This window comes from Mytilus californianus, unplaced genomic scaffold (genome assembly GCF_021869535.1).
Source record: "Mytilus californianus isolate M0D057914Y unplaced genomic scaffold, xbMytCali1.0.p SCAF_8, whole genome shotgun sequence".
In the NCBI taxonomy this organism is placed as follows: Eukaryota; Metazoa; Mollusca; class Bivalvia; order Mytilida; family Mytilidae; genus Mytilus; species Mytilus californianus.
The window spans coordinates 100,137,269-100,162,990 of NW_026262734.1; the positions used below are offsets into that span (position 1 = coordinate 100,137,269).

Below are 25,722 nucleotides of genomic sequence, written 5' to 3' on the forward strand. Positions count from 1 at the left end.
ACGTATGGGGATGTAGAGGGAAATTGCAATTAGTTAAGGAGGCAGGTAAGTGTAAATATTTCATGAACAAGGATTTTACCCACAAAAATCATAGTTTGTGACTGGTTGAAGGTTAAATTGCTAAAATACTCCATCTGTTGATATAGAGTTAATGACTCGTTGAAAGTTGATTTGCCATGCTACTCCTGTTGATATAGATTTTGTGACTTGTTGAAGGTTAAATTACCATCTATTGATATATACTTTATATATAGTTTGTGACTCGTTGAAGGTTGATTTTCCCACCACTTCATCTGTTGACACAGACATTGTGACTCAATGAAGGTTGATTTGATAAGCTTTCCCTTCTGTTGATAGAGATTGTGACGTGCTAAAGGTTCATTTGACGTGTCTATCAAAATGCTGATATAACATTTCGGACTAAATGAAGATTGATTTACCAAGATCCTCCATTTGAAAAATAGTGTGACTCATTTAAGGCTGATTTGTCACGCCACTCCTACTATTAATATAGGGTTAACTCGTTGGAGGTTGATTTTCAATGCTACTGCATCTATTTATATAGATTTTGCGACTCAGTGAATGTTGATTTGTCATAATTTCTTACAATTAGAAGATGTAGTATATGACTGTCAATGTGACAACTATCTACAATTATATAACAAACGACGTAGATGTAAGCCACCTTAGATCACTGTTATTCCTTCAATATTGAGCAAAACCCGGCATACCGTATAGTAAGCTATAAAAGGCCCCGACATTAAATAAAATGTAAAATAACAGCCTGATTTATATTAAATACATACTAAATAAATTTAGAATCGACATGGCTTACAACACAAAGACATATATTATTAACATTACATCTTTTGAGCTTTTAACCGACATGTACAAATCAATAATTGAAAAAAAAATGTTATAGACATAAACGGACGACAAACTCTAAATTAGAGGCTCCTGGTTTGGGACAGGCTCACACAGGATGTTGCAGGATTAAACATGTTTGTGACACAGTCACACCCAATCATCTCCCTAAATAACCTGGGGCAGTGGTGTAACAGCACAACAAACTCCGTCTGTTGATATACAATTTCTGAGTTGTTCAAAAGGTTCGTGTTTACGATATATATCATTCAGCGTGGTGGTATACGTGAAAAAAATACCACAAAACGTCGAAATAATCGTAACATCATATAAAACGTTAATTGTTGACGTTTTTCACTACCAAAAAGGTAACAGATTGATTATTAGACAACAAACGAAGTCAGTGACCATATGAATATTTTATATCATTAAAACGGAAATTTATGTATCAACAACATATAGTTTTTTAAGAAAAATCTATGTATTAGAAATTAGAGATTTGATGATTTTCAGACAAATTTATTAAGGTTTTTCGCCGATTTGATGTGCCTTCTATACAAATGATCACCTTCTTTGAAAGAATTTAATCAGTAAAATTTCAGATAATAAAAGAGATAAATTCATTATTTTTTTTCGATTTTCAGTTATAAATCAACGAGCCAAGGTTGTATGCAAATTTTAGCTATGACATAGCCCATTTACTGTTCCGTTACCTTAGTATAAAGTGATAATTCTCACTTTGCTTTTTTTTTGCTATAATTTATAAAGTTATGGAATTGTTATTTCAATACTTTTTTGAACGTCTCGTCCTTTTTTAAAAAAAAAAGTTCATATAAATATTCCGTATCAATTTCGCAAATAATACATGATGGTCTTAAAGTATATATTCTAGGCACTAGCATTGTTTATCATCTTAATAACGTGTTATAATTTTCTTTTTACTTGTCTTTATATATTTTCAACCTTTACTGTTCTGTCCATTTTAAGCAATATACTTTTGACGTGGCTCGGTATTTATACATACCGCCATTGTGTTCTTGTGCTATGGTCATTTTTGTATTTTTGTCTTATCAACTTTGCCTATAGAGTGTCTTTATGCCATTTTGTTTTTCTTTGTTGAAATAGTTATTTGTTTTAAATTTATAGTGATTAACATTATAATTAACACAATGTTGACTGCTGCACCCCAATTTTTGATATTTTTACCTTTTATGTCTGTTTGTTTTGGTCACACATTGATGTCAATATAATAAAATTCTATGCGACTGTCATACAAGTGAGAGGTTTAGCTAGCTATAAAACCAGGTCTAATCCACCATTTTCTTCATAAGGAAATGCCTGTACCAAGTCAGGAATATGACAGTTGTGTTCCATTCATTTGTTTCCATTCATTTGATGTGTTTGAGCTTTTGATTTTTCCATTTGACAATTTTAAAAGGACTTTTCGTTTGGTATTTTCCTTGGAGTTCGGTATTTCTGTTATTTTACTCTTTCTTTATTATCTTACCAGACTTATTGACCAAAGGTATAATTGTTATTATTAGGTTCTTTCTTCTGACAGATATATCTTTGGATAAAATTTAATTCTAAAGTATAGTTTGTAGCAAGACTAAAATGTTTTTCTTTCTGTACTGCTTAAAGTGTTGCTGTATAAACTTTTCTATATCAGAGTGACGGACAGCATGATTTTATATCAGCAGGAACTTTCAGTAACACATTCTTTGATACGTTTATCAATATTTTGTTAGTACTAGAATTAGTCAGTTATCTAATTTGCCTTATTATAGAGAAAGTGCTTTTCCTGTACAGAATTGTTAGTCCTCTCATCGAGGTTATAAAGAGAATGAGGTTGAAATATCAATACATAGTTTAACCCAACCATGTATATGTTTATATTAAGAGTACACGCAGTTACTGAAAAATTGGTTAAAGACAAACTTCAACTAATAAACAAACCATGGTTTTCCAGGCTTAGATATCAAACTGTATTTTGAATTTTTCTGTTTTTAATCCAAAAAGCATTATCTTTAAACAAATAACTGTTTCATCTGGTCAAATTGAAGAGAACCGATTCGAATTTTAAATTTAATTACACTCAATCTTCTCTGATCTTTAATACAATTTGAAAAAAAAAATACATAAAGAAATTTAAAAAATACCGGGTTGTTCGTTAAACATAAAATAGTAAATCAGCTCATCACAGATACGGTACCAGGATTAAAATTGTGTACGCCAGACGCGTAGTAATATACATGTGAAGTCCATTTTAATTCATCATTTAATAAACAGGACTTGCTCGCTTCATTTTTCAATTACAATCATAGACCAATATCTCACTATCCGTGTATTTAACATTATTTGAAATGAAAAGTTTAGATAAATCTATACTGAATGCAAATCCATATGGGAAAATCAGCCCATCTTTTGTTGTCAACATGGTTTTTAAAGATTTATCTTCAGAACAAAACAGCTTAAAGTTTGATGCTTTGTGTTCGAGAATGTAGACATTTCCTAATCTGTCGGCTTTGACCTCAATCACTTGATTAGTACATTGAGTAGAAATAAATATATCTTTTCCATCATCTAATCTAACGCATTTCAATTTTGATTCTGCTATATCACCCTGAGCATAGTAAAGTTGAAGTTTTTGACCAACTGATATAGAGTGAACATCCTTCCTCTCAACATTAATCGTCTTCTTTAAGTCACCGGTTTTGCTGATAATGTATATCTTGCCGTTACCACCGACGGCAATTTCGTCGTCAAATAGTGCAATGCCATAACATTTCCCAGGTACTTTAATCAGTCGGCCCTTTTCCATTTTAAAAATGTCTACTGTCTGAACGCACGCTGTATCAGGCAGTGTTACCCATGCTGTATGTTTGTCTTCATCCATAGCTATCCCCCATTGACGTCCATCCATTTGAATTGTCGCCAATTGTTTGCCTTTGTCTGACATAACAAATAATTTAGAACCGCTCCTATTACACAGGAATAATCTATTGTCTTTTGTCACACCTATCCCGGCAATCTTTGCACCAGGTACCTCAACTATTGTATCCAGCTGAAATTTTGTTGGAAGCTTTCTCTGTTGTTGTAGAAATTGTGCTTGCTGAGACTTAAACGGTTTGTATTTGATATCTAAGGAAGTCTCTTTGATTTCCACTGAACCAAATGATTTCATAACGGACAGCAAATCGGACTCCTTATACAAAAGAGATGCAGCTTTTTGGGACGACAGGAATTTTGGAAATTCATTGACAAGACCATTCAATTCTTCTTTGATATTATTTATCAACATGAATATTTGACTTTCAGATCCGTGTTTCGACACAGATTCAAACTGTTCAGAAATGTTTCGTATCTGTTTTCTGTGATCACATATCTTTTTCAGGTCAACTTTTGCATTATCTGAGAGTTCAGTATGAACTTTGTCTACTTTACACATTAAAGCCACTCCAATTTCTTGAATGCGTGTCTGTAACCTCTTTTGAAAATACTGCACCTCTTGTTGTACAGTCATCTTGCTATCATCAAGAGTTGATACACTTTTCTCTTTTTTGTCTCCAAGCTCCATTACAGTGGAATTTAGCGTGCGGACATCAGTGACAATTTCTTCATACATTGTTGAACTTTTGACACCTTTCGCAGCAACTTCAATTGGAAGTATCTTGTCACATGATCGATGGTCACTAGCCATACAAGACCGACAACACAGTGTATCATGATCGGAGCAAACATATTCTAAAACCATATCGGGATGAACTTTGCAGAATTTACTTATGTTGAATCCTATTCCGTCAACTGCATTTATATCTATTACATGATGGGACGAGGACACTTTCATGCTTCCGTGAAAATCTAAACATTCTGAACAGAACCCGTCCTCGCAGTCTGTACAGTATTTTACAGCTTTGGTGGATCTACTTCTTCTGTCACAGGTTCCACAAAACATATCTAGGGATTTTGCCATTTCCTTGAAAAGACAAGAAAGAATATTTAATTACTGGTCATTACTACATCAGATACCAATAATACATCCGTCCACAAATCAGTTAAGATGTCACTTTTTGTAGAATGGCCATGACTTGACTACAAGTGTTTCTTTCCACCTATTGCAGTTAATTCAATATTCTGACCCAAATATTGCAGTTCTTTCAATTACATGTACCTGACCAAATTGCAATTTGTTAATAATGTGGAATTCAAGTCTTGTAGTATTGTAGGTATGCTATATTATATCACTTTGTACTTTGACGACTTTTTGTTTTACAGCTTTTCTCACATTTAACAACACGTTTCCTTTATCACGAGTTTTTTGAATCGCTTCTGGTTTGACCAGATTGCCGAAATGAATTCCCTCCTCAGTCCACATTCAGACCAAAGACAAATAGCATTATGAGGCTTTCGGGGAATGTAACGATTTAAGAAGTAATTGAGGTCTCTCTTAAAATGACAAATATTCAGAAGTATGCAAATAATTTTACAAGACAATTTTGAAGTATGAAAGAGCTACGTTATGGTTTTTAAGGGAAACAATTAGTTTCATTTGTTGGTTCTTGATGCACGGAGAACCGCACAATGCTGTAGACAATAACAAGGATGAATTGAATATAAAATACGGGCACCTGCACTTCTCTATTCAGGGCGTAATCTCATTTCTAAGATGGGATGGCATCTATTGAACTGCTTCGATAAACAGTCACATCTGATCGGGGTATACTTTATGTTCGGAATGTACCACACACATTTCCACGTTGAAGACCCATTGGAATAATACTTGTTGTCTTTCATGTACACAGGTTCTGCAAAATCTTTCACTCTGCTCAGGAAGTCCTCATTTTTAGTGGTTCTTGTCGGCTCTCTGTCAATACGATAGAACTTATCAAATTGAACAAATATTTGATTCTTATCGACCAAATATGCATTGAAAGAAACTGAACATATGACAACAAATACCAGTTCTACGGTGAAATGAAAATCCTTTATTCGTCAGGAATCCGATCTTGTTCTTGTGATCATCCGAGTAAACAGTACAACAGTACTTTGATTTAACGTATCGTACAAGGAAGTATAATATGAACGAATTTACCTGCTGATTTTCTGTCTCGTTCTATTTACGTCTCTAGGTGGTCTTTTTTAAAGTATTTTTTTCATGTTACTCACACTAATGCTTACCTGAACTATTTTTTACACTTTGTCACCAAACTAGCTGTAATTATATATACACAGTACTACACAGTACTACATTTATACATACTTAGTTAATGGCCATTTACCTTTCAGTCGATCAATAAAAAGGTAGATAACTGGCTAGTGAATGTTTACTATGCTTATAAAACAATATATGCCTAAATTTACTTTCAATTTTGAACATTCCAATTGAGACTTAATTTAGGTTTTAGAGTCATTGCAGTTTGAGGATAGAAACTGGGAGACATTGAAGGCAAACTAAATCATAGGGACTTGACTACAGGTCAGATATATAGCCCTTTTATCGTCTACGTGCATTAAAAAAAAACCGTATGCCCCTACTATCCAAAACCTGTGTTTTTTTTCTTAAATGCACGTAGACGATTAACGAGCTATATATCTGACCTGTAGTCAAGTCCCTATGGTCTATGTCAGCATTGGTCGCATAACTATAAACAGAATTTGTTTTAGATTGCCATCTTTATCATTCACCAAGATTATAATTATTGTTAATTTATTTCAGAAGTTTCCAAACCTGAGAAATATGAATAAAAATCTCTTCACATGGATCATGGCAAATGAAGATTAAGATTTTAATAAATTATTACATAGTCTTTTATATAAAAATAAAAACCGCCCAGATGAGACAGAAAAAAAGAGATACAAGTTACATTAATTAAAAATTGAGACAACTATCCACCAAACTTTAAACGAAGTGGTTGTAAGCAATCATAGGCAGTACTTACTTACGTACCCGATAAAAACATACAACAAAGAACAACACATGGTATATGTAGTCTGATTTAGTACAGGCGCACAAAGGGGAGGGGATTACAAGCTTGGATAACCACCAGGATGACCCCCTTATTTGATAAAAAAAAATATATAAGACGGCATATAATAAAGAAAGGAGGTCAAAATGTCAAAGTGTCACGGTTATTACTACTACGAACCATGGTCTATTTGTTTTGTACCGTTCCTACTCTGAAGCTCATTTATTTGTTATTATGCACATTGATAGAAAACCCTGCATCTTTTATCGCCAAAAAAATATGGGCTGAAAATATTCCATGATTATTACAATGACATGCTTTTAAATATTCAAATCAGTGTAAACTACATTTATGTTACTTGCACTACAATAATGCACATGTAAATAGCATTAAGAAAGGACAAATACTGACAAATCAAACACGCCAACAACAGGTTATTGAAAGTAAATGGCACATTGTCCTCATATTTTAATAAGGTAGAAAACATATTTTATATGTACCGACCGTTTATCTTTCTTTTTGCGGGGGAGGGGTCTAAAAACATTTGTTCTCTACTACAATCTAATATTTAAATCCCCCCTATGGAGCTCGGATCTCCATTACGGAGCTACATATATATGGTAAATGCATAGACTTAACATGTCAAACTCCTAACGTTGCCTAGTTTGTCCCCTTTCAAAATCCTGAATCCGCATATGATACAGGAACACGATGTTTGCTTAAATCCCACGTTGAATTATTGTTTTATTTTATTTTTCACTTCCCCTTTGAAACAATTTTTTTCACGAAATTTACGGAATCAACCAAGTCAGACCCCCCTTCCCCTAAAAAAAGGATGAATGGTCGGTGCTATAAACTGACTAAAAATTGTATCACAATGCTTGTAGACTGTATACTATTTATTGGTTCTCTGGTGGATACACCTTTGTTTCCAAAAACTTTCTTGCACTTCTGCATGTGTCTGTCCCATGTCAGGGAATTGTCGTTGTTTGCTGTTTGTTATATCTGTTTTTCGTCAACTGTTTTGCCATTTCAAATTGGCTGGTTATTTTCTCTCTCTCGTATGAATTGTTTCGACTTTTGTCGGAGCCATTTATAGCTGACTATACGGCATGAGTTTTGATAATTGTCGAAGGCCGTTTGGTGACCTATAGTTGCTTAAATCCGCTTCATTTGGACTGTGTTGGATAGTTGTCTCATTGGCATTTCATGCCATATCTCCTTACTTTATATTGACACATCCTAAAAGAACGAAGTATCTGTGATTATGTTCCGGACCATATGGGTATTTGGACCATACACGTATGGTCACAATCATATGCGTATACTCATTTGGTTATTAACGGGCCGGACCATACGAGTATTTAGACTATATAGGTATTTTTCGAATAATTCTATCTTTCTTTGCAGGAACACAGCTCATTCTCTGAACAAAAAACGGCACAAGTTACTATCTGAATTCTTTTATCTTTTACATATTGTCTAACTCTTTGTGTATCTGTTATCTTGCATTCGCTAAGAGTCAATTCAAATCGACTTTATACTTCCGATATTCGTCCGTAAGTGAAACCACATGCGTTTGGGGCATGGATTTTTTTTTCTGTTTTCTTATTGTTTAAATATTATTTCAGAAACACAATTTCTACTTATTTCTACTTATTTTCATTAAATTGATTACTGTCATTGTAAGATCGTATAAATAAGAGCAGGAACACATGAACAAATTTAAAAAAAACAATAAGAAATTTTTAAGAAATTATAATTTAATAATAACAAATTTAAGCACCAAATGAAATTTAAAAAAGAAAAGAAAGAGGGTTCAATAACCAAAGTGCCTGTGAGTTAAGCAATTTACTTATTCTTTAACATAGATATAGGAAGATGTAGTATGAGTGCCAATGAGACAACTCTCCATCCAAGTTACAATTTATAAAAGTAAACCATTATAGGTCAAGGTACGGCCTTCAACACGGAGCATTGGCTCACACCGAACAGCAAGCTATAAAGGGCCCCCAAAAATTACTTGTGTAAAACCATTCAAACGGAAAAACCAACGGTCTAATCTGTATAAAAACGAGAAACGAGAAACACGTATGAACTACATAAACAGACGACAACTACTGTACAGATTCCTGACTTCGGACAGATGCAAACATTTGCAGCGGGATTAAACGTTTTTATGGTACTAATCCTTCTCCCTTTTCTGAAACAATAGTATAACATCACAACATAGAAAAACACACTATAAAATATCAATTGGAAGGCTTAACTCAATCAAAAACCGTAAATTAACACACAATGAACGAATAAATTTGACCTGTGACACCTGAATGCAAATACACAGTTAATTAAAAAACTACAAGGGATAAATAACAGTTCATTTAGATATTTCTTGAAGTATTTTTCAAAAGTCGACATATTGCGTTCCGTATGGACAAATCGATAATGACCATGTTAAAAATATTTTACTATAATTCTTACTTGTAAATAATATTCACTCTTTTAAATTAGTCATTCAAAAATGACTACCATATGATTGAATAAGTGAAAATTTCATTTTTAGAAACTCTTAATTTATGTGACACCTTTTCAACGTGAACTTCGTTCATCGTGTCAATTACCCGGACCATACGCGTATGGTTGGACCATATGAGTATATACGAAGATTGTCATGACCATACGCGTATGGTCCAAATACTCGTATGGTCCGGACCAATTATATGATTATATGATTTCATGTCGGTTTCCACCAGTCAAGCGACGTTACTAAAGATCTGATTTTTCATACGCGTATACTTAAATCTATCAGAGGTGGTTTTGGGGGGGACAGGGGCCTCCTTATGGAGCTTATATGATAAATGCATAGACTTTATAAAAGTATCACTCCCAACGTTGGCTTGCCAGGGCCCCCCTTTTTCGAAAATCATAGATCCGCTCCTCAGTGCGGCACTGCTGTCTTCCCCCTAATTGAAATTAACTGACGCGGACCTAAGCCTAAGGAAGGTGTGGGTTATGTTAGCTTGCTCACTAAAGATTCTTTCATTTAGTACCTATCACCAATGGTAATGTTCATATGATTTTTTTTCCAATAACTTTTGAAACCGCAAAATTCAAAAATTCTCTTTTAATTTCATTTATATGCCATTGTACAAAGGATTTTGTAAGAAGAAAATAAAAGAATTAGCTGTGACCTCTAACCTTTATATGTTCCATATCTATACTTGTCTACATACAATAGAAACCTCATGTGTGTCAACTAAGTACAACCAAAAAATGTCTGATTGGTGTATGATAACGATACAATAGTATTATAAAAGTGTTGATTACTGCACATATTAAATGGCTGATTTGGTGTTCCTACAATGAACACATCCAACCATTGTATTAGTTGGGATACACTTATTAACAATTTCTTGGTTTTCACTTTATCTACATTGGAAAAAGACAATTCAAAGGAGTAGGCCCGGTAAGAACCCTTTTTGGTCCCAAAATATAGCGTTCTTACAAAGTAGTTAAAAATGTAACTTTTAGCTATTTATTGGAAAGTAGAATAGAATACTTTTGTTACATGAATATGGGCTGTTTTGACAATACAATGGACATGCATCAGGTACTAGCATCATTTGTTCATGCAAAAATACTGAAATCTTCACAATTTTAGCATTTTTGCTAATTTTAAGACGGTTTTTGTCTAAAATGGAAGTGGCCGCACTTGTGTTCAGACTTAATATTCAAATATATGTTGTATTTAATGATAATACACATCATATTTAAATGTTGAGACTGAAGAATGCAGCCACTTCCATTTTAGACAAAAACCATCTGAAAAGTGACGTTTATGGCATATTTGGTAGATTTTTCATATTTAAGCTAAAATTTGAGCGTCTTTAACGACCGAATCCGTTAAAATCTTGAACATAAACTAATTGAGTCAACTGAAGTAGACACTTGATTGTTTGAAAAAGGTCAAAAATCTTTTATCAGATGTACTTCGAATTGTAGGCCGAAATTAGCCCTTACCTGACCTTCTCCTTTGAATTTTATCTATAGTTCCAACAATTAAAATCGATATTGGTACAGCAAATTTATCCGAATTCCAGGCTCTACAGTTGAACAGGTTCGCTTTCAACACCTGGCAATTTAAAACAGCTCTTGGTAGAATTAGAATAGAATCAACCATTTCTAAAAAAAAATATTTGCTAGTATACGTATTGTTTCCGGTTACAATAATTTCTTCCTGAATATGTAAACATTGTTCGTCTTTGAGAACCAAGCAATCAGCAACAACCATATGATTAATTAGTTTAAAAGGTTTTTGGTTCTATCTATTAGAACAGATTTTGATGTAAAGTTTGTGACTTGTAGAAGGTTGATCAGAGAAGTATGGAGGTAATTATATTTAAAATTTGAAATTGATTCTCTTTAATTTGATCAGACCAAACAGTAACAAATTTATTATTAAAAAGTTTGTTTGTTCATCACAGAATTGTAACATCCATGATGAGTAGGTAATTTTTAATTCATTATTTAACAAACATTACTCGCTCACTCCATTTTTCAATTACACTTATAGACCAATATCTCACTGTTCGCGCTATTAGTTTGAATTGAAATGAAAAGCTTGCAAAAATCTGTATTGAAAGCTAAACCATATCGGCCCTTCAGTCCGTCTTCTGTTGTCAACATGGTTTTTAGAGATTTATCTTCAGAACAAAACAGCTTAAAGTTTGATGCTTTGTATTCGAGAATGTAGACATTTCCTAATCTGTCGGCTTTGACCTCAATCACGTGATTAGTACATTGAGTAGAAATAAATATATCTTTTCCATCATCTAATCTAACGCATTTCAATTCCGATTCTGCTATATTACCCTGAGCATAGTGAAGTTGATGTTTTTGTCCAACTGATATAGAGTGAACATCCTCTCTCTCAACATTAATCGTATTCTTTAAGTCACCGGTTTTGCTGATAATGTATATCTTGCCGTAACCACCGACGGCAATTTCGTCGTCAATTAGTGCAATACCATAACATACTCCAGGTACTTTAATCAATCGGCCCTTTTCCATTTTAACAATGTCTACTGTCTGAACGCACGGTGTATTAGGCAGTGTTACCCATGCTGTATGTTTGTCTTCATCCATAGCTATCCCCCATGGACGTCCGTCCATTCGAGTTGCCGCCAATTGTTTGCCTTTGTCTGACATAACAAATAATTTAGAACCGGTCCTATCACACAGGAATAATCTATTGTCTTTTGTCACACCTATACCGATAACGTTTGCACCTGGTACTTTAAATTTTGTATCTAGCTTGAATTTTGTTGGAAGCTTTCTCTGTTGTTGCAGAAATTGCGCTTTCTGAGCCTTAAACGGTTTGTATTTGATATCAAAGGGAGTCTCTTTGATTTCCACTGAACCAAATGATTTCATAACGGACAGCAAATCAGACTCTTTATACAAAAGAGGTGCAGTTTTTTGTGACGACAAAAATTCTTGAAATTCATTAACATGACAGTTCAGTTCTTCTTTCATACTGTTTATCAACATGAATATTTGACTTTCAGATCCGTGTTTCGACACAGATTCAAACTGTTCAGAAATATTTCTATTCGTATCTTGTTTTTGCGATCACATATCTTGTTCATGTCACTTTTTGCTTTATCTGAGAGTTCAGTATGAGCTTTTTCTATTTCACACATTAAAGCCACTCCAATTTCTTGAATGCGTGTCTCTAACCTCTTTTGAAAATACTGCACCTCTTGTTGTACAGTCACCTTGCTATCATCAATAGTATATACACTTTTCTCCTTTTTGTCTTCAAGTTCGCTTACAGCAGCATTTAGCGTACAGACATCAGTGACAATTTCTTCGTACATTGTTGAGCTTCTGACATCTTTCGCAGTCAAGGGTGGTCACGTTTTGTAGAATGACCATAACTTGATTATAAGTGTTTCTCTCCACATATTGCAGTTCTTTCAATTACATGTATCTGACCAAATTGCAATTTGTTAATAATGTGGAATTCAAGTCTTTTAAGGTTGTAAGTATGCTAAATTTTATCAATTTGTACTTTGACGACTTTTTGTTTTACAGCTTTTCTCACATTTAACAACACGTCTCCTTTCCACAAGTGTTTGAATCGCTACAGGTTTGAGAACCAGAACGCCAAATTGAAATCCCTCCTTTCAAACAATTAACTCAGACCAAAGACAAATAGCATTATGAGGCTTTCGGGGAATGTAACGATTTAAGATGAAATTGAGGTCTTGCTTAAGATGACAAATATTTGGAAGTATGCAAATAATTTTATAAGATAGTTTTGAAAGAATGAAAGACCTACATTATGGGTTTTAAGGGAAACAATTAGTTTCAGTTGTTGGTTCTTGAAGCACGGATAACCACGTCATACTGTTGGCAACAACAAGGATGAATTGAATATAATATAATGCCACGCTAGTCCGGACGAAATGTCAATTTTAAAATGGGATGTCATCTATTGAACTGCTTTGATAAACAGTCACATCTGATCGAGGGCATACTATATGTTCGGAATGTACCACACACATTTCCACGTTGAAGACCCATTGGAATGAAAACTCTTGTGGACTTTCATGTACACGGGTTGTGCAAAACCTTTCACTCTGCTCAGGACGTTCTCATTTTAGTGTTTCTTGTCGGCTCTCTGTCAATATGAAAGAACTTAACAAATTGAACAATTGTTCAATTTCTTATCGACCAAATATGCATTGAAAGAAACTGAACATAAGACAACAAATACCAGTTCTACGGTGAAATGAAAATCCTTAATTCGTCAGACATCCGATCTATATCTTGGGATCATCCGAGTAAACAGTACAACAGTACTTTGATTTAACGTTTCCGTACAAGGAAGCATAATATAAATGGATTTACCTTATTTTCTGTCTTGTTCTATTTACGCCTCTAATCTTTTTTACGTATTTTTCATGTTTCTTACATTAATGTCAACCTGTACTATTTTTTACACTTTAGCACCACCAGACTGTGATTATGTATACTCATACTTAGTTAATTAATTTCAAGACCATTTACCTTTCCTTAATATCAGTTCCACAGGGTGGCCCGGATTTCAGTCGACCGATAAAAAGGTAGATAACTAGCTAGTGAATGTTTACTACCTATGTAGACATGCTTAGGAACAATCTATCCCCACATTTACTTTCAATTTTGAAATTCACTTAAACAATATATTTTACTTTAATAATTCGGGTTGACAATGGTTGAGTCACTGCAGTTTGAGGATAGAAACTGGATACATTGAACGCAAACTAAATGAGCTCAGTGCTGTCCAGACGTGAAAGGTTATGTCAACATTGGTCGCAAAACTAAACGGAATATGTTTTAGATTGCCATTTTATCTTTATGATTCACCAAGATTATAATTCTTGTAAAATTTATTTCAGAAGTTTCCAAACCTGAGAAACTTATGAATATAAATCTCCTCACATGGATCATGACAAATGAAGATTAAGATTTTAATAAATTATTTAGTCTTTAATATAAAAAAAATCCGCCCAAACGAGACAGAAAAAAAGAGATAGAAGTTACTATAGCTAAAAAAAAGTGGCGGAAATAACCAAGAGGAAATTCAAAAATCATAAGTCGAAGATAAACTGACAAGGCCATGTCTCAAAACGTAAGACGACGAACTCAGAAAACACTTCCTAAAACACTATGACTGAGCAACATGAACCCCACCAAAAACTGGGGGTAATATCAGGTGCTCTGGGAGGGTTAATAGATCCTGCTCCTCTAGTGGCACCCGTCATGCTGCTCATGGTAAGTAGAAATTCTGTGATAGAGGGACTTATTTTTTTTGAAGCTATCTTTGACACCCTCTGAATAGATCTTACTTACTTACCCGATAAAAACGGACAACAAAGAACAACGCATGGTCTATTTAGTCTGATTTAGTACAGGTGCAAAACAGGGGAGGGGATTACAAGCTAGGATTATCACCAGGATGACCCCTAATTTGAACAAAGATATAAAAGACAGCGTATAAGAAAGAGATGAGGTCAAAATGTCAAAATATCACAGTGCTCGCTACTACGGACCTTGGTCTTATTTGTTTTGTACCGTTCCTACTTTGAAGCTCATTTATGTGTTATTATGCCTCAAATCCACATTGATAGAAAACTATATATATCTTTTATCGCCAAAACAAAAATATGGGCTAAAATATTTCATGATTATTACAATGACATGCTTTTAAATATTCAAATCAGTGTAAAATACATTTATATTACTTACACTACAATAATGCACATGTAAATAGCATTAAGAAAGGACAAATACTGACAAATCAAACACGCCTACAACAGGTTATTGAAAGTAAATGGCACATTAACCTCATATTCTAATAAAAAAGAAGACATATTTTATATATATATGTACCGAGCATTCATCTTTTTTTTGCGGGAGGGGGGGGGGGGGGGGGTCTTTAAACATTTGTAATCGACTACAATCCAATTTTGAGTCCCCCTTATGGAGCTCGGATCTCCATTACGGAGTTACATATATATATGGTAAATGCATAGACATTTAACATGTCACACTCCTAACGTTGCCTAGTTTGTCCCCTTTCAAAATCCTGGATCCGCATATGATAAACAGGAACACGATTTTTGTTTAAATCCCATGTTGAATTAATTTTTTATCTAATTTTTCACTTCCTCTATGAAGCAATTTCACGAAATTAACGGAATCAACCAAGTTAGAACCCCCCTAAAAAACGGATGAATCGTCGGTACTTTAAACTGACCAAAAAATCGTTTCACAATGCTTGTATACTGTATATTTTTTATTGGTTGTCTGGTGGATACACCATTGTTTCCAAAAACTAACCTGCACTTCTTCGTGTGCCTGTCCCGAGTCAGGGGGATTGTCGTTGTTTGCTGTTTGTTATATCTGTTTTTCGTTAACTTATTGTCAATAATTGTCTGGATTTTTGTCTCCCTGTCCCGTTTGAATTGTTTCACATTTTGTCATGTCGGAGCCATTTATAGCTAACTATACGGTATGGGGTTTGTTCATTGTTGAAGCCGTTTGGTGACCTATAGTAGCTTATATCCGCTTCAATTGGACTTGTTGGATAGTTGTCTTATTGGCATTTCATGCCACATCTCCTTATTTCATATTTACTCATCCTAAAGGAAAGAAGTGTCTGTAATTATATGAGTTCATGTCGGTCTTCACAAGTCAAGCGACGTTACTATAAAGACTTGATTTTTCATACGCGTATATACTTAAATCTATCAGACGTGGTTTGTTTGGGGGGGGGGGGGGACTTATATGATAAATGCATAGACTTTTTAATAGAAACACCCTGGCTTGACAAAAGGGGGGGGGGGGGCTTTTCGTAAATCCTGGATCCGCTCTTCAGTGCGGCAGCGCTGTATCCCCCCCCCTCCCAACCCTAATTTTAACTCATTGACGTGGACCTAAGCTATTGACGGATTGATTTGGGTTTTTTTTTTAGTCTAGGGTTGAATATTAAGTCCCATTTTAATAATTTACGTGAAAAAAATTTCACTGTACGTCTTTATTATGAATCCGCTTCACGGTTCATTAAACCGCAAACAATTCATTGGTTACTGTTTTTGGCGGGTAATTGCTATTGTTCTGATTTTCTTGGGGACCATACAATATTTATCAGGCAGGTGGGACCGGTGCAAACCACAGTTGGACAAACACATTTTTCATTCACTTCAGGCATAGGGTCTCCACTTTTTTCACCTTTGGTGACCATAGGTCATGAAGATTTATTCAAACTCTTGCTATCAAACAAATTTTGTTTTTAACTAAATATCCAAACAAGAAACATTTGTACAATCAATAAAATAGTTTATCATAACAAAAAACAATATTAACATATATCTATTTGTTATATTTTAAAGTATAGTTTGTTTGTTAAAATATAGCAAATTAAAAATATATGTTGCTAAACTTTTTTACTCTCAGTATACATGTTCTTTATAATAGGAAACACACTTAAATGATATTTACTATAGTAATTGTTTGATTAGCTAATTTTATTGATGTTCAAGTATGACATATCGTCTCTTTATTTTTTGGCTTAAATCATCATCTTTAATATATTATCATGGAAATACATGATATTTTCATATTCATATGAATTAACTCATTTTTAACAATTTGCAGACAAAATAAACAGGGAAATTAAAAAGCAAGTAATAATCATCAAATGAACAAATTATAAATGAAGAAACCTCTTTCAAGGTAAATAGGTGAACAACATATACATATATTTTATCAGATGTAATTTTCATATCCTATTAAAATTTCCAATTTAATATTTCATAAATGTATTAATAGACATAATATTAAACTCTAGTCTGCAATGTTGGAGAGTGTACATTGTTAAAGATGCATATAGGCCTAGATGAGCAACACAGGCTCTGAGGGGCCTCTTGTTTGTTTTTGTGTGCTTTGTATCGATCTGATGAGTTGAGCCCTTTTCAACTGATTTTTATAGTTTGTTAGATTGTTCTGTTAAATCACTATCCCAGGTTAGGGGAGGGTTGGGCGCCCGCAAACATGATTACCCCCCCTCCGCCCCCCCCCCCCCCCCCCCCCACACACACACACGCACACACATTCTGTATGTGCCTGTCCCAAGTCAGGAGCATGTAAATCAGTGGTTGTCGTTTGTTGCTGTTTTTTACACAAACGTACCAGGCCATTAGTTTTTCTCGTTTGAATAGTTTTAAATTTGTCATTTCGGAGCCTTTTATAGCTTAAAATCGGTATGGGTTTAGCTCTTTTTTGAAGGCCGTATGGTGGCCTATAGTTGATAACTTCTTTGTTATTTGGTCTCCGTTGGAGCATAGATATAGTGGCTATTATATCTATGATTGGAGAGTTGTCTCACCGGCAATCTTATTTGTATACTTATATTTGATAAGATAAAAGTAGTTACATAAGATTTGTCTTGTTTAAAACATAAAAAGGTGGAACTAATGCAAGCAGTATTAAAATATCATTGCAAGTTCATTTATTGCTTAAGACTAATGAAAAACACTGCACTTTTTACAGCAAGAAGAATAACCTAGCTGTTACCTTCCATAACCTCCTCGTGGTTAACGTGGCACCCTTCATGGAGGGAGGTCGTGGGTTCGGTCCCTAAACCAACTGTAACTAGAAAATTGGAATTTGCAATGTCTCTGTGAATTGACACGTTAAAGTCGCGCGTTATACACAAATCCTTCATACCCCATAGTCCATAATTGAGGGTGTGGATGGGGGTTTACAGAATAGAGAATAATAGGTAAAAAAAAAAGAAGAAAAATGGACCCAAAAAATAAAGACTAGAGAATAATGAGGTGCTAAAATATAAAGAATAAAGAATAATGTGCAAAAAGTATAAAGAATAATTATAGTCTGTGCTTTTAGCCACGCTAATTTATTGCCCTCTTTTTCCGTAATAGATTACAGACACTTTGTAGGACAGCATGTCCAGGTTCCCAAGCGACAAACCGTTAAGCATCTGACCATCTATTATGAGGGTCTGGATGGAGGGTCTTTTATTTCTGTATTCTTTAATTTTTTGAGGCCATTTTTGCTTGGGGGAACGCCTCCCCCCTTCCCCCTCCCCCTTTTCTAAATATATTTGTGTGTTTTAATTACGTGGAAAATAATAATAGAGCGTCAAAATTTATAAACTACAAACTACTGTTATTGTAATATCGTATGGAAAAGGGCAACAACACATTTAATAAGTGAATATAGGTTGAAATATCACAGAATATTTACAACATAAAACATTTTTTCAAAAGGGGAGTTTATTGCACCAAGCGCCTATGGATAAAAGCTCTTTATTTTCATGTTTCATATTTGGAGATTTTAGCCATATCATAAATGTTCACTGGTTAGTTTAGACAGATTGTATTTCTATTCGATTGAACAATGGGTACTCTTAAGATTGTGTATACACTTTAAAGAGGTCAGGCCGTTTTCTCTTAAAAATTATTTCACACATTTTCAAAATGTTCTTACTAAACTTTACAGTTTAAGGTGCTGATCCAGGATTTTGGAAAAAAGGGGCTGGTAAGCGAACGAGTGGAGTGATACTTGGGATGATAATGGATGGTTGTTTAACGTCGGGTGGCAAATCAAATTAATATTCAGAACGAGAGCATGTACATATGTGATACGAATATAAACCCTGCTTTGTACTACATCGACAAGTTCACAAGGTCCGCCACAGGAAGACATGTCACCCTGTTTGGAAACATTATTCTAAATCCGAGCCCACCAGTCTTTGCTCTTACTCCTTAATGCCAATTTCACTGAGACTTTGAATTGACCCGGCCAGGAATCGAACCCATTCTCTCTCGCACTCGAGGCGAACACGCTAACACAAGCCAATGAGGCGGTTCTAATAGTTAAGATGAATAAACAGCCAATATTGATCTTAAAAACATTCCGCTTCTGTCAGTATTTCCATATTTAATTTACTTGGTTGCCTTTATCATTTAAATGTTCATTACGCCATTCTACATTGTCCAAGTTGATAAGCTTTTCATGGACCACTTGCATTGCATTGTCCACAGAAACGCCAATGTCTTGTACAGCCATATTACTCTCCACCTTGTCCACAATTTTATTTACCTCAAAAGTCCAACCTTTTCTTCTTCTGGATGACCATCTCCAAATCTTACTTAGGAGACGATTCTCATCAAGTCTATAAAGTTTACAAAGTAAGCGAACACACGATTTTCTTAGTTTGGTTTTAGTCGAGGTCCAGCCCATATCTCCGCGTGTCGCTATATTCGAAGTGTGTTTTCCTACACCCAAGAAGAGTTTATATGCTTTATTCTGCACGGTCGAGATTTGGCTAAAGTTTTTGTAACCCGAAATTCCACTTCCGTAGAGGAGTATAAACTAGGTAATGGGTAACGGTTTACTAGGTTATGGGTAATGGGTAACAATATAATAGACAATGGGTAATGGGTAACGGTATACTAGGTAATGGGTATTTTAAAATTTTAAAATGGAATACTGGGTAATGGGTAATGGTGAACTACATAATAGACAATAAATAATGGGTATTGGTATACTAGGTACTGGTTAATCGGTAATGGTATACTTGGTAATTGGTAACGATATACTATACAATGGGTAATGGGTAATTGGTAACGGTATAATGAGGTAGGGGTAATGGGTAACGAGATACTAGATAATAGGTAATGGATAATGGGTAACGATATAATAGATAATGGGTAATGGTATACTAGGTAATGGGTAATTGTATACTAGGTACTGGGTAATGGGTAATGGGTAACGACATACTAGACAACGGGAAATGATTAATGGGTAACGGTATACTAAGTAATGGGTAATGAGTAACAGTATACTGGGTAATGGGTAATGGATAATGGTATACTAGATAATGGGTAATTGTTAACGGTATGATAGGGTATGGGTAATGGGTAACGATATACTAGGTAATGAGTAATAAGTAACGGTATACTGGATAATGGTTTATAGGTAATGGGTACTAGTTTACTAGGTAATGGCCAAAGCAAGGTTAATTATATGTTCCCTGGTTACAGAAAACAATGAGTGAATACGGAGCAGCCATAGAAGAGACTGTGTCAGTCGTCGAGCATTTTGTGGCTGATGAGGTGGCAAAGATAAGGGTGAAAGCTGAAAAAAAACACATCCAACACGAAAGAGATGATGGGGAAATTTAAAGCTGCAATGCAAGACAAATTGAAGGATTTACAAAGTAAAACATTAACACTTGACCAAAAATACCAAATCATAAATGATATGAAAGGTTTGCAACATGATATGAAATACGCAAAGTCGGTCCAAAATAAGTTACATACAAATACAGTGTCCGAGGCAGAAAAAAAAGGAAATCCATGAACACATACAACATGTACAAGAGATGCAGGAGCGCTATCAAACCATCGAAGTAAGACAAGATAAATTAGAGGCCAAAATTAAATGATCTGTCGGACAACTTTACCAAATTCAGGGAAGAAATCATGGAGGAATTAAATCATTTAACCATGTAAGATCCATTCGTTATCTTTCATAGAGCATTAGAGGCAGCAATAAAGTCCGGTCATAAGTTATATGATATATACGTAATTTCTGTTGTAAATTGTTACTTAGGCAAAAGTTTATCAAAACTAAGCAATATAATGTCATCAACACCAAACGTGTCTGCAGTAAATCAGAACCCGCCTCCTGAAATACCAAAAAGGGTAACATAAAAACATCCAACCTCTCTAATGGCTACACCATCAACTTCACAAACACCTAGAATTTCATCCAAATCGATTACCATACAAACATTATACAGGTTAGTACTTATTATTTAATTCAGATCTGTTTTTCAGTTTATAATTTCAAAAAAGATGACAGTCAGATATTTTTCAAAATGCAAATAAAATATTATTATTTGTGGGACATTGAATTTCATTGATTTCGTGGTTAAAGGTAAATTGCGAGTTTAAGTACCAAACGAACGACAATTAACCACCAAATGGTTAAACCACGAAATTATGTATCCTAAAAACCACTTATTTGTCTGCAAACACAAAAATTGGCACCCACGAAAATAAATGCATCCACATATTTTTCTATCATGCTTTTTATGTTATTTATTGTCATGACTTAGTGTTTTATTAACAATTTTCTTCTCTAAAACCAATAGGCCAACTTCAATCAATCTATGTTAGAATTGTTTAACAAATATATCTACCAAACTGTATCACACAAGATTGCTTGCTAACAAAGACTAGAAAAATCAAGATAGGCACAAATTTTAAACTCTCCTCTTTTCCTAAAATGATAAGATTCTTTACTTTTTTCACAGGGAAAGTACTATATCTGAAGATCGTAGACAGAAACTAGAACCATTTATCGTTCTTCCAACTACAAACGACAAATTAAATCCATTCCAAAGAGCATTTATAAAATACTTTTTACACACACATCAAAGTAAACAACTAAATGAAGTCATAATTCAAAAATGTTTTCGCGATGGCATAGAAGGTAATGTGTGGCCGAAAGATTTTAGCCAAGCAGACTCCGACATATCAAGCTAACTTAAAGACAGTCTAAGAAACAAACGTAAAAATGATAGGAAAAATCAAGTTAAAAAAATGACAGAAAAACAGATTAAGTAACTTTTAAATTAAAAGTATGGACAAACTACATGAAACCCTGAGTCAACCCAGGCAGGAGGAAAATATGGATGAGCAAGAATCGTCTACTTGAAGAAGTTATAAACGCAGACAAACTATTATGTTTTAAACTTTGATTGTTGTTTTCATATTTTTTTTATTTAGTCATTGCTCGTTGCTTGCAATGTTTTTCTTTTATTTGATTGAGTTATTTTAAGGTAAAATCCTACTTTTATTCTGTCATCTGGTCAAAAAGACCATGCAATCTTTTACAATGATGTCATCACTCCGAATCCGTCGTCTGTGGGCTGTGCATCCATTCACATTTAAAAAATGATCTCCTTCTCTGAAACTGTTGTACACACCAAAATTTTGCGGAATGGTCCTTGAGTAGTCTCCTTTCAAAATCATTTTTTTCCATCATTGAAATAAGCCTTAAAAGGGTCATCTTAAAGAAAAAACAAAAATCAACGCAAACACATGTACTAAATATTGTTGTCATATTACAAATTCTATTGAGATTTTATGTCTTTGTTCAATTTAACTTAATTATAAGCCAGGTGAACAAAACATGCTCAGGGGATAGTCTTGTTTAAGCATATACTAGGTAATGGGTAACGGAAAACTGGGTAATGGGTAATGGGTAACGGTATACAAGGTATTAGTTAACGTTATACTACTTAATGGGTAATGGGTAACGGTATAATGTGGATTCATTTATTTTCGTTGGTACCAATTTTCGTGGATAAAGGAAAACTTACATGTTCTTGGAAATTTATATTCGTGGTTTTGCCGAATTCTGCATACAAGCCTAGAGAAAATTTGTTATTCATTGAACAATTAATTTCGTGGTTCATCTGTACCAACGAAATCAACGAAAACTGGTATCCAACGAATAATAATGAATCCACAGTACACATGCAGTACCAGATAATGGTCAGTGGGTAACTGTATAATGGGTAATGGGTAATTGGTAACGGAATATTGAGAAATGACTAATGGGTAACGATATATTAGGTAATGTGTAATAGGTAACAGTATAATGGGCAATGGTTAATAGGTAATGGTGTACTAGGTAATTGTTGATGGGTTGCGGTAAATTTGGTAGTGGGTAATTGATAACGGTAAATTGGTTAATGGGTAATGGGTACCGATAAACTGGGTTATTAGAAATTGGTAACGTTATACTGCGTAATGGGTAATTTGTAATGGATAATAGTATACTGCGTAATCGGTAACCGGTAACGGTTAACAGTATACTTGGGAATGGGTAACGGATAAAGGTAAACGTGGTAATGGGTAACCGTATACCAGGTAATGGGTAATTGGTAATTAGTAACGATGTACTAGGTAATGGCTAATGGGTTACGGTACGCTGGTTAATGTGTAATGGGATACGGTACACTGTGTAACTGTTAACGTAGTTCTAGGTAATGGGTAATGGTTAACGCTGTAACGGTCTACTATTTAAAAGAGATTGTGTAACAATATACTCGTTCATTGGTAACGATATACTAGGTAATGGGTTACGGAAAACTGGGTGATGGATAATGTGTAACAGTATACTATGTCATGGGTAATGGGTAACGGTATACCAGGAAATTGTTAGTTGGTAAATGTATACTGGGTAATGGGTGATGGGAAACGGTATACTAGGTAATGGGTAATGGGTAATTGGTAACGGAATATTGAGTAATAGGTAATGGGTAACAGTATATTATGTTATGTGTAAAGGGTAACGGTATAATGGGTCTTGGTTAATGGGTAACGGTATACTGGGTTATGGGTAATGGTAAACGGTTTACTGGGTAATGCTTAATTGGTTATGGGTAACGGTATACTAGGTAATGGGTAGTGGCTAATTGAATACCACATACGGAATTGGCATCAGGTAACAAAATTGGATAGGTTTAAGGTTATGGTAATGATAAACTAACTAATAGGTAATTGGTGACTTCGTAATGGTTAGTGGGAATTAAGCATTATTATACCCAAGTAAGGGATAGTTGAGTAAGAAGTGGATAATTGGAAACGCTATACTGGATAACAGGTAGTGGCATAGTAGTAGGTAACATGACACATAATGCCTTATTAAATTTTGAATTTGAAGCAGACATATTTCCAATGGCAAAACAATCTGAAATATTTAATCTTCTTTCAATATTTCACTGAATAGAGATTAAAGAGTTTACTAAATAACAGTCGCATTTATTTCCCGACATCCGTGACACGTCATTCTATTTTTCGAAATTTATAGAACAGCAAGTTAATGTAATAAAAAAAATTGATTATTAACAGTTGATGATATCTAAATTTAAATAGTCAAATCAATAAAATGATAGCATTTATAAATCCAATTTAATAATCATTGGATTAAATGAAGTAGTTCAAAGTGAACATCTGCCAATTATTTTCTTGATCCTTTTTCAAAATATTTTTATAGAATATCTTATTTCGTCATGTATTCTACATATATTTTAAAACAAATTATATAGATAAACCGAAATAATAAAATTTAAGTGAATACATATATAAATGTATATATATACCAGCAATATCCGATGTAAAAAAACTTACCTTCAAACTACTTTGTTAATCTGCTCAAAATAAATGAATTGTCTCCCTTTAACACCTAGCTCATCCCAAATCGGCTTATGTCGCAAAATGATTATACCCTGACTCTAACCCTAACCCTAACCCTAACCCTAAACCCTAACCCTAATCCTAACCCTAACCCTAATCCTAACCCTGGAAACCAAAACTTATCGGCGCATGCGCAATGGTACTTTGGTACGAGCGCATGCGCAAGGGTAAGTGTTCGGGTTATAAAAAGAAGATCACTAACCATCATATATTCATACGCTAATCATATCATAACCGTAATATATCCTTCCATCTATGTCTATACCCCGAATTTGTCTATAGACGTAACCCTAACACTAACTCTAACCCAAACCTTCACACGTATGCACACATGACCAAGGCGCATCTTAAAACCCTAACAATAACCCTAACCCTAAACCTTAACCCTAAACCCTAACCCTAACCCTAACCCTAACCCTAACCTCATCTTCGTTTAAAGCCTATATTCTAACCTAACCCTAACACTAACCCTAACCCTAACCCTAACCCTAACCCTAACCCTAACCTTAACCCTAACCCTAACCCTAACCCGAATCCTAACTCTAAACCTAAACCTAACCCTTACCCTTACCCTAACCCTAACCTTAACCCTAACCCTTACCCTAATCCTAACCCTATACCTTTCATATCGACGATGCTTGGTCAAATATTGGTCTCAATGGACTATTGAAATATCATTTTCCTTGAAAATCTTAAAGGCAGACAGATATATATCGATGAAAACCTGTAATTTCATTAAGAATTAAGTTGTTAATAATTTGTTACCAAAAACAATTACATACTTCTCTTAACTTATTGTAATTACTAATGTTTTCAGAGATGTATGAAATAACTTATACAAGTAATATTGTTGTCATTATTTTTATAGTAACATTTTATCTCTTTATTCATCTTAAATTTAATCAATTCGTCATTTAATGTAATAAAAAGACTAAAATATGAATAAAAACTACATTTTATCGACGCTATTATTGAAATTTGAAATAACTCTTTTGAGTGATAATATTTTTTAAAAACAAAGATTACCTATATAAGTAACTGAA

The 25,722-nt window shown here is 34.2% G+C and overlaps 4 protein-coding genes across 8 annotated transcripts in view; all 4 read right to left on the reverse strand.

Annotated features, from left to right (window-relative positions):
- Window positions 1-25,722, reverse strand: part of LOC127712749 (uncharacterized) — a 174,892-nt gene that overhangs the window by 136,879 nt on the left and 12,291 nt on the right. The gene's annotated exons all lie outside the window — the stretch shown is intronic.
- The window catches only part of LOC127712747 (tripartite motif-containing protein 45-like), a 171,242-nt gene that overhangs the window by 11,770 nt on the left and 133,750 nt on the right, over window positions 1-25,722 (reverse strand). The gene's annotated exons all lie outside the window — the stretch shown is intronic.
- The window catches only part of LOC127712744 (uncharacterized), a 157,659-nt gene continuing 135,065 nt past the window's right edge, over window positions 3,129-25,722 (reverse strand). For 2 of the 5 annotated variants that reach the window (XM_052219351.1, XM_052219352.1), the window contains exon 2: window positions 3,129-4,840. In XM_052219351.1, the coding sequence (XP_052075311.1) occupies window positions 3,173-4,837 (1,665 nt within the window). In that variant the 5' untranslated portion in view covers window positions 4,838-4,840 and the 3' untranslated portion in view covers window positions 3,129-3,172. Of the gene's footprint in view, window positions 4,841-6,042; window positions 6,177-13,904; window positions 13,951-25,722 lie in introns of those variants that run through there. The other 3 variants (XM_052219354.1, XM_052219350.1, XM_052219353.1) reach the window with 3 other exon arrangements.
- Window positions 11,335-25,722, reverse strand: part of LOC127712748 (uncharacterized) — a 147,786-nt gene continuing 133,398 nt past the window's right edge. Inside the window, exon 2 of the mRNA XM_052219358.1 lies at window positions 11,335-12,569. Coding sequence (XP_052075318.1) covers window positions 11,388-12,380 — 993 coding nt within the window. The 5' untranslated portion in view covers window positions 12,381-12,569 and the 3' untranslated portion in view covers window positions 11,335-11,387. The remainder of the gene's footprint in view (window positions 12,570-25,722) is intronic.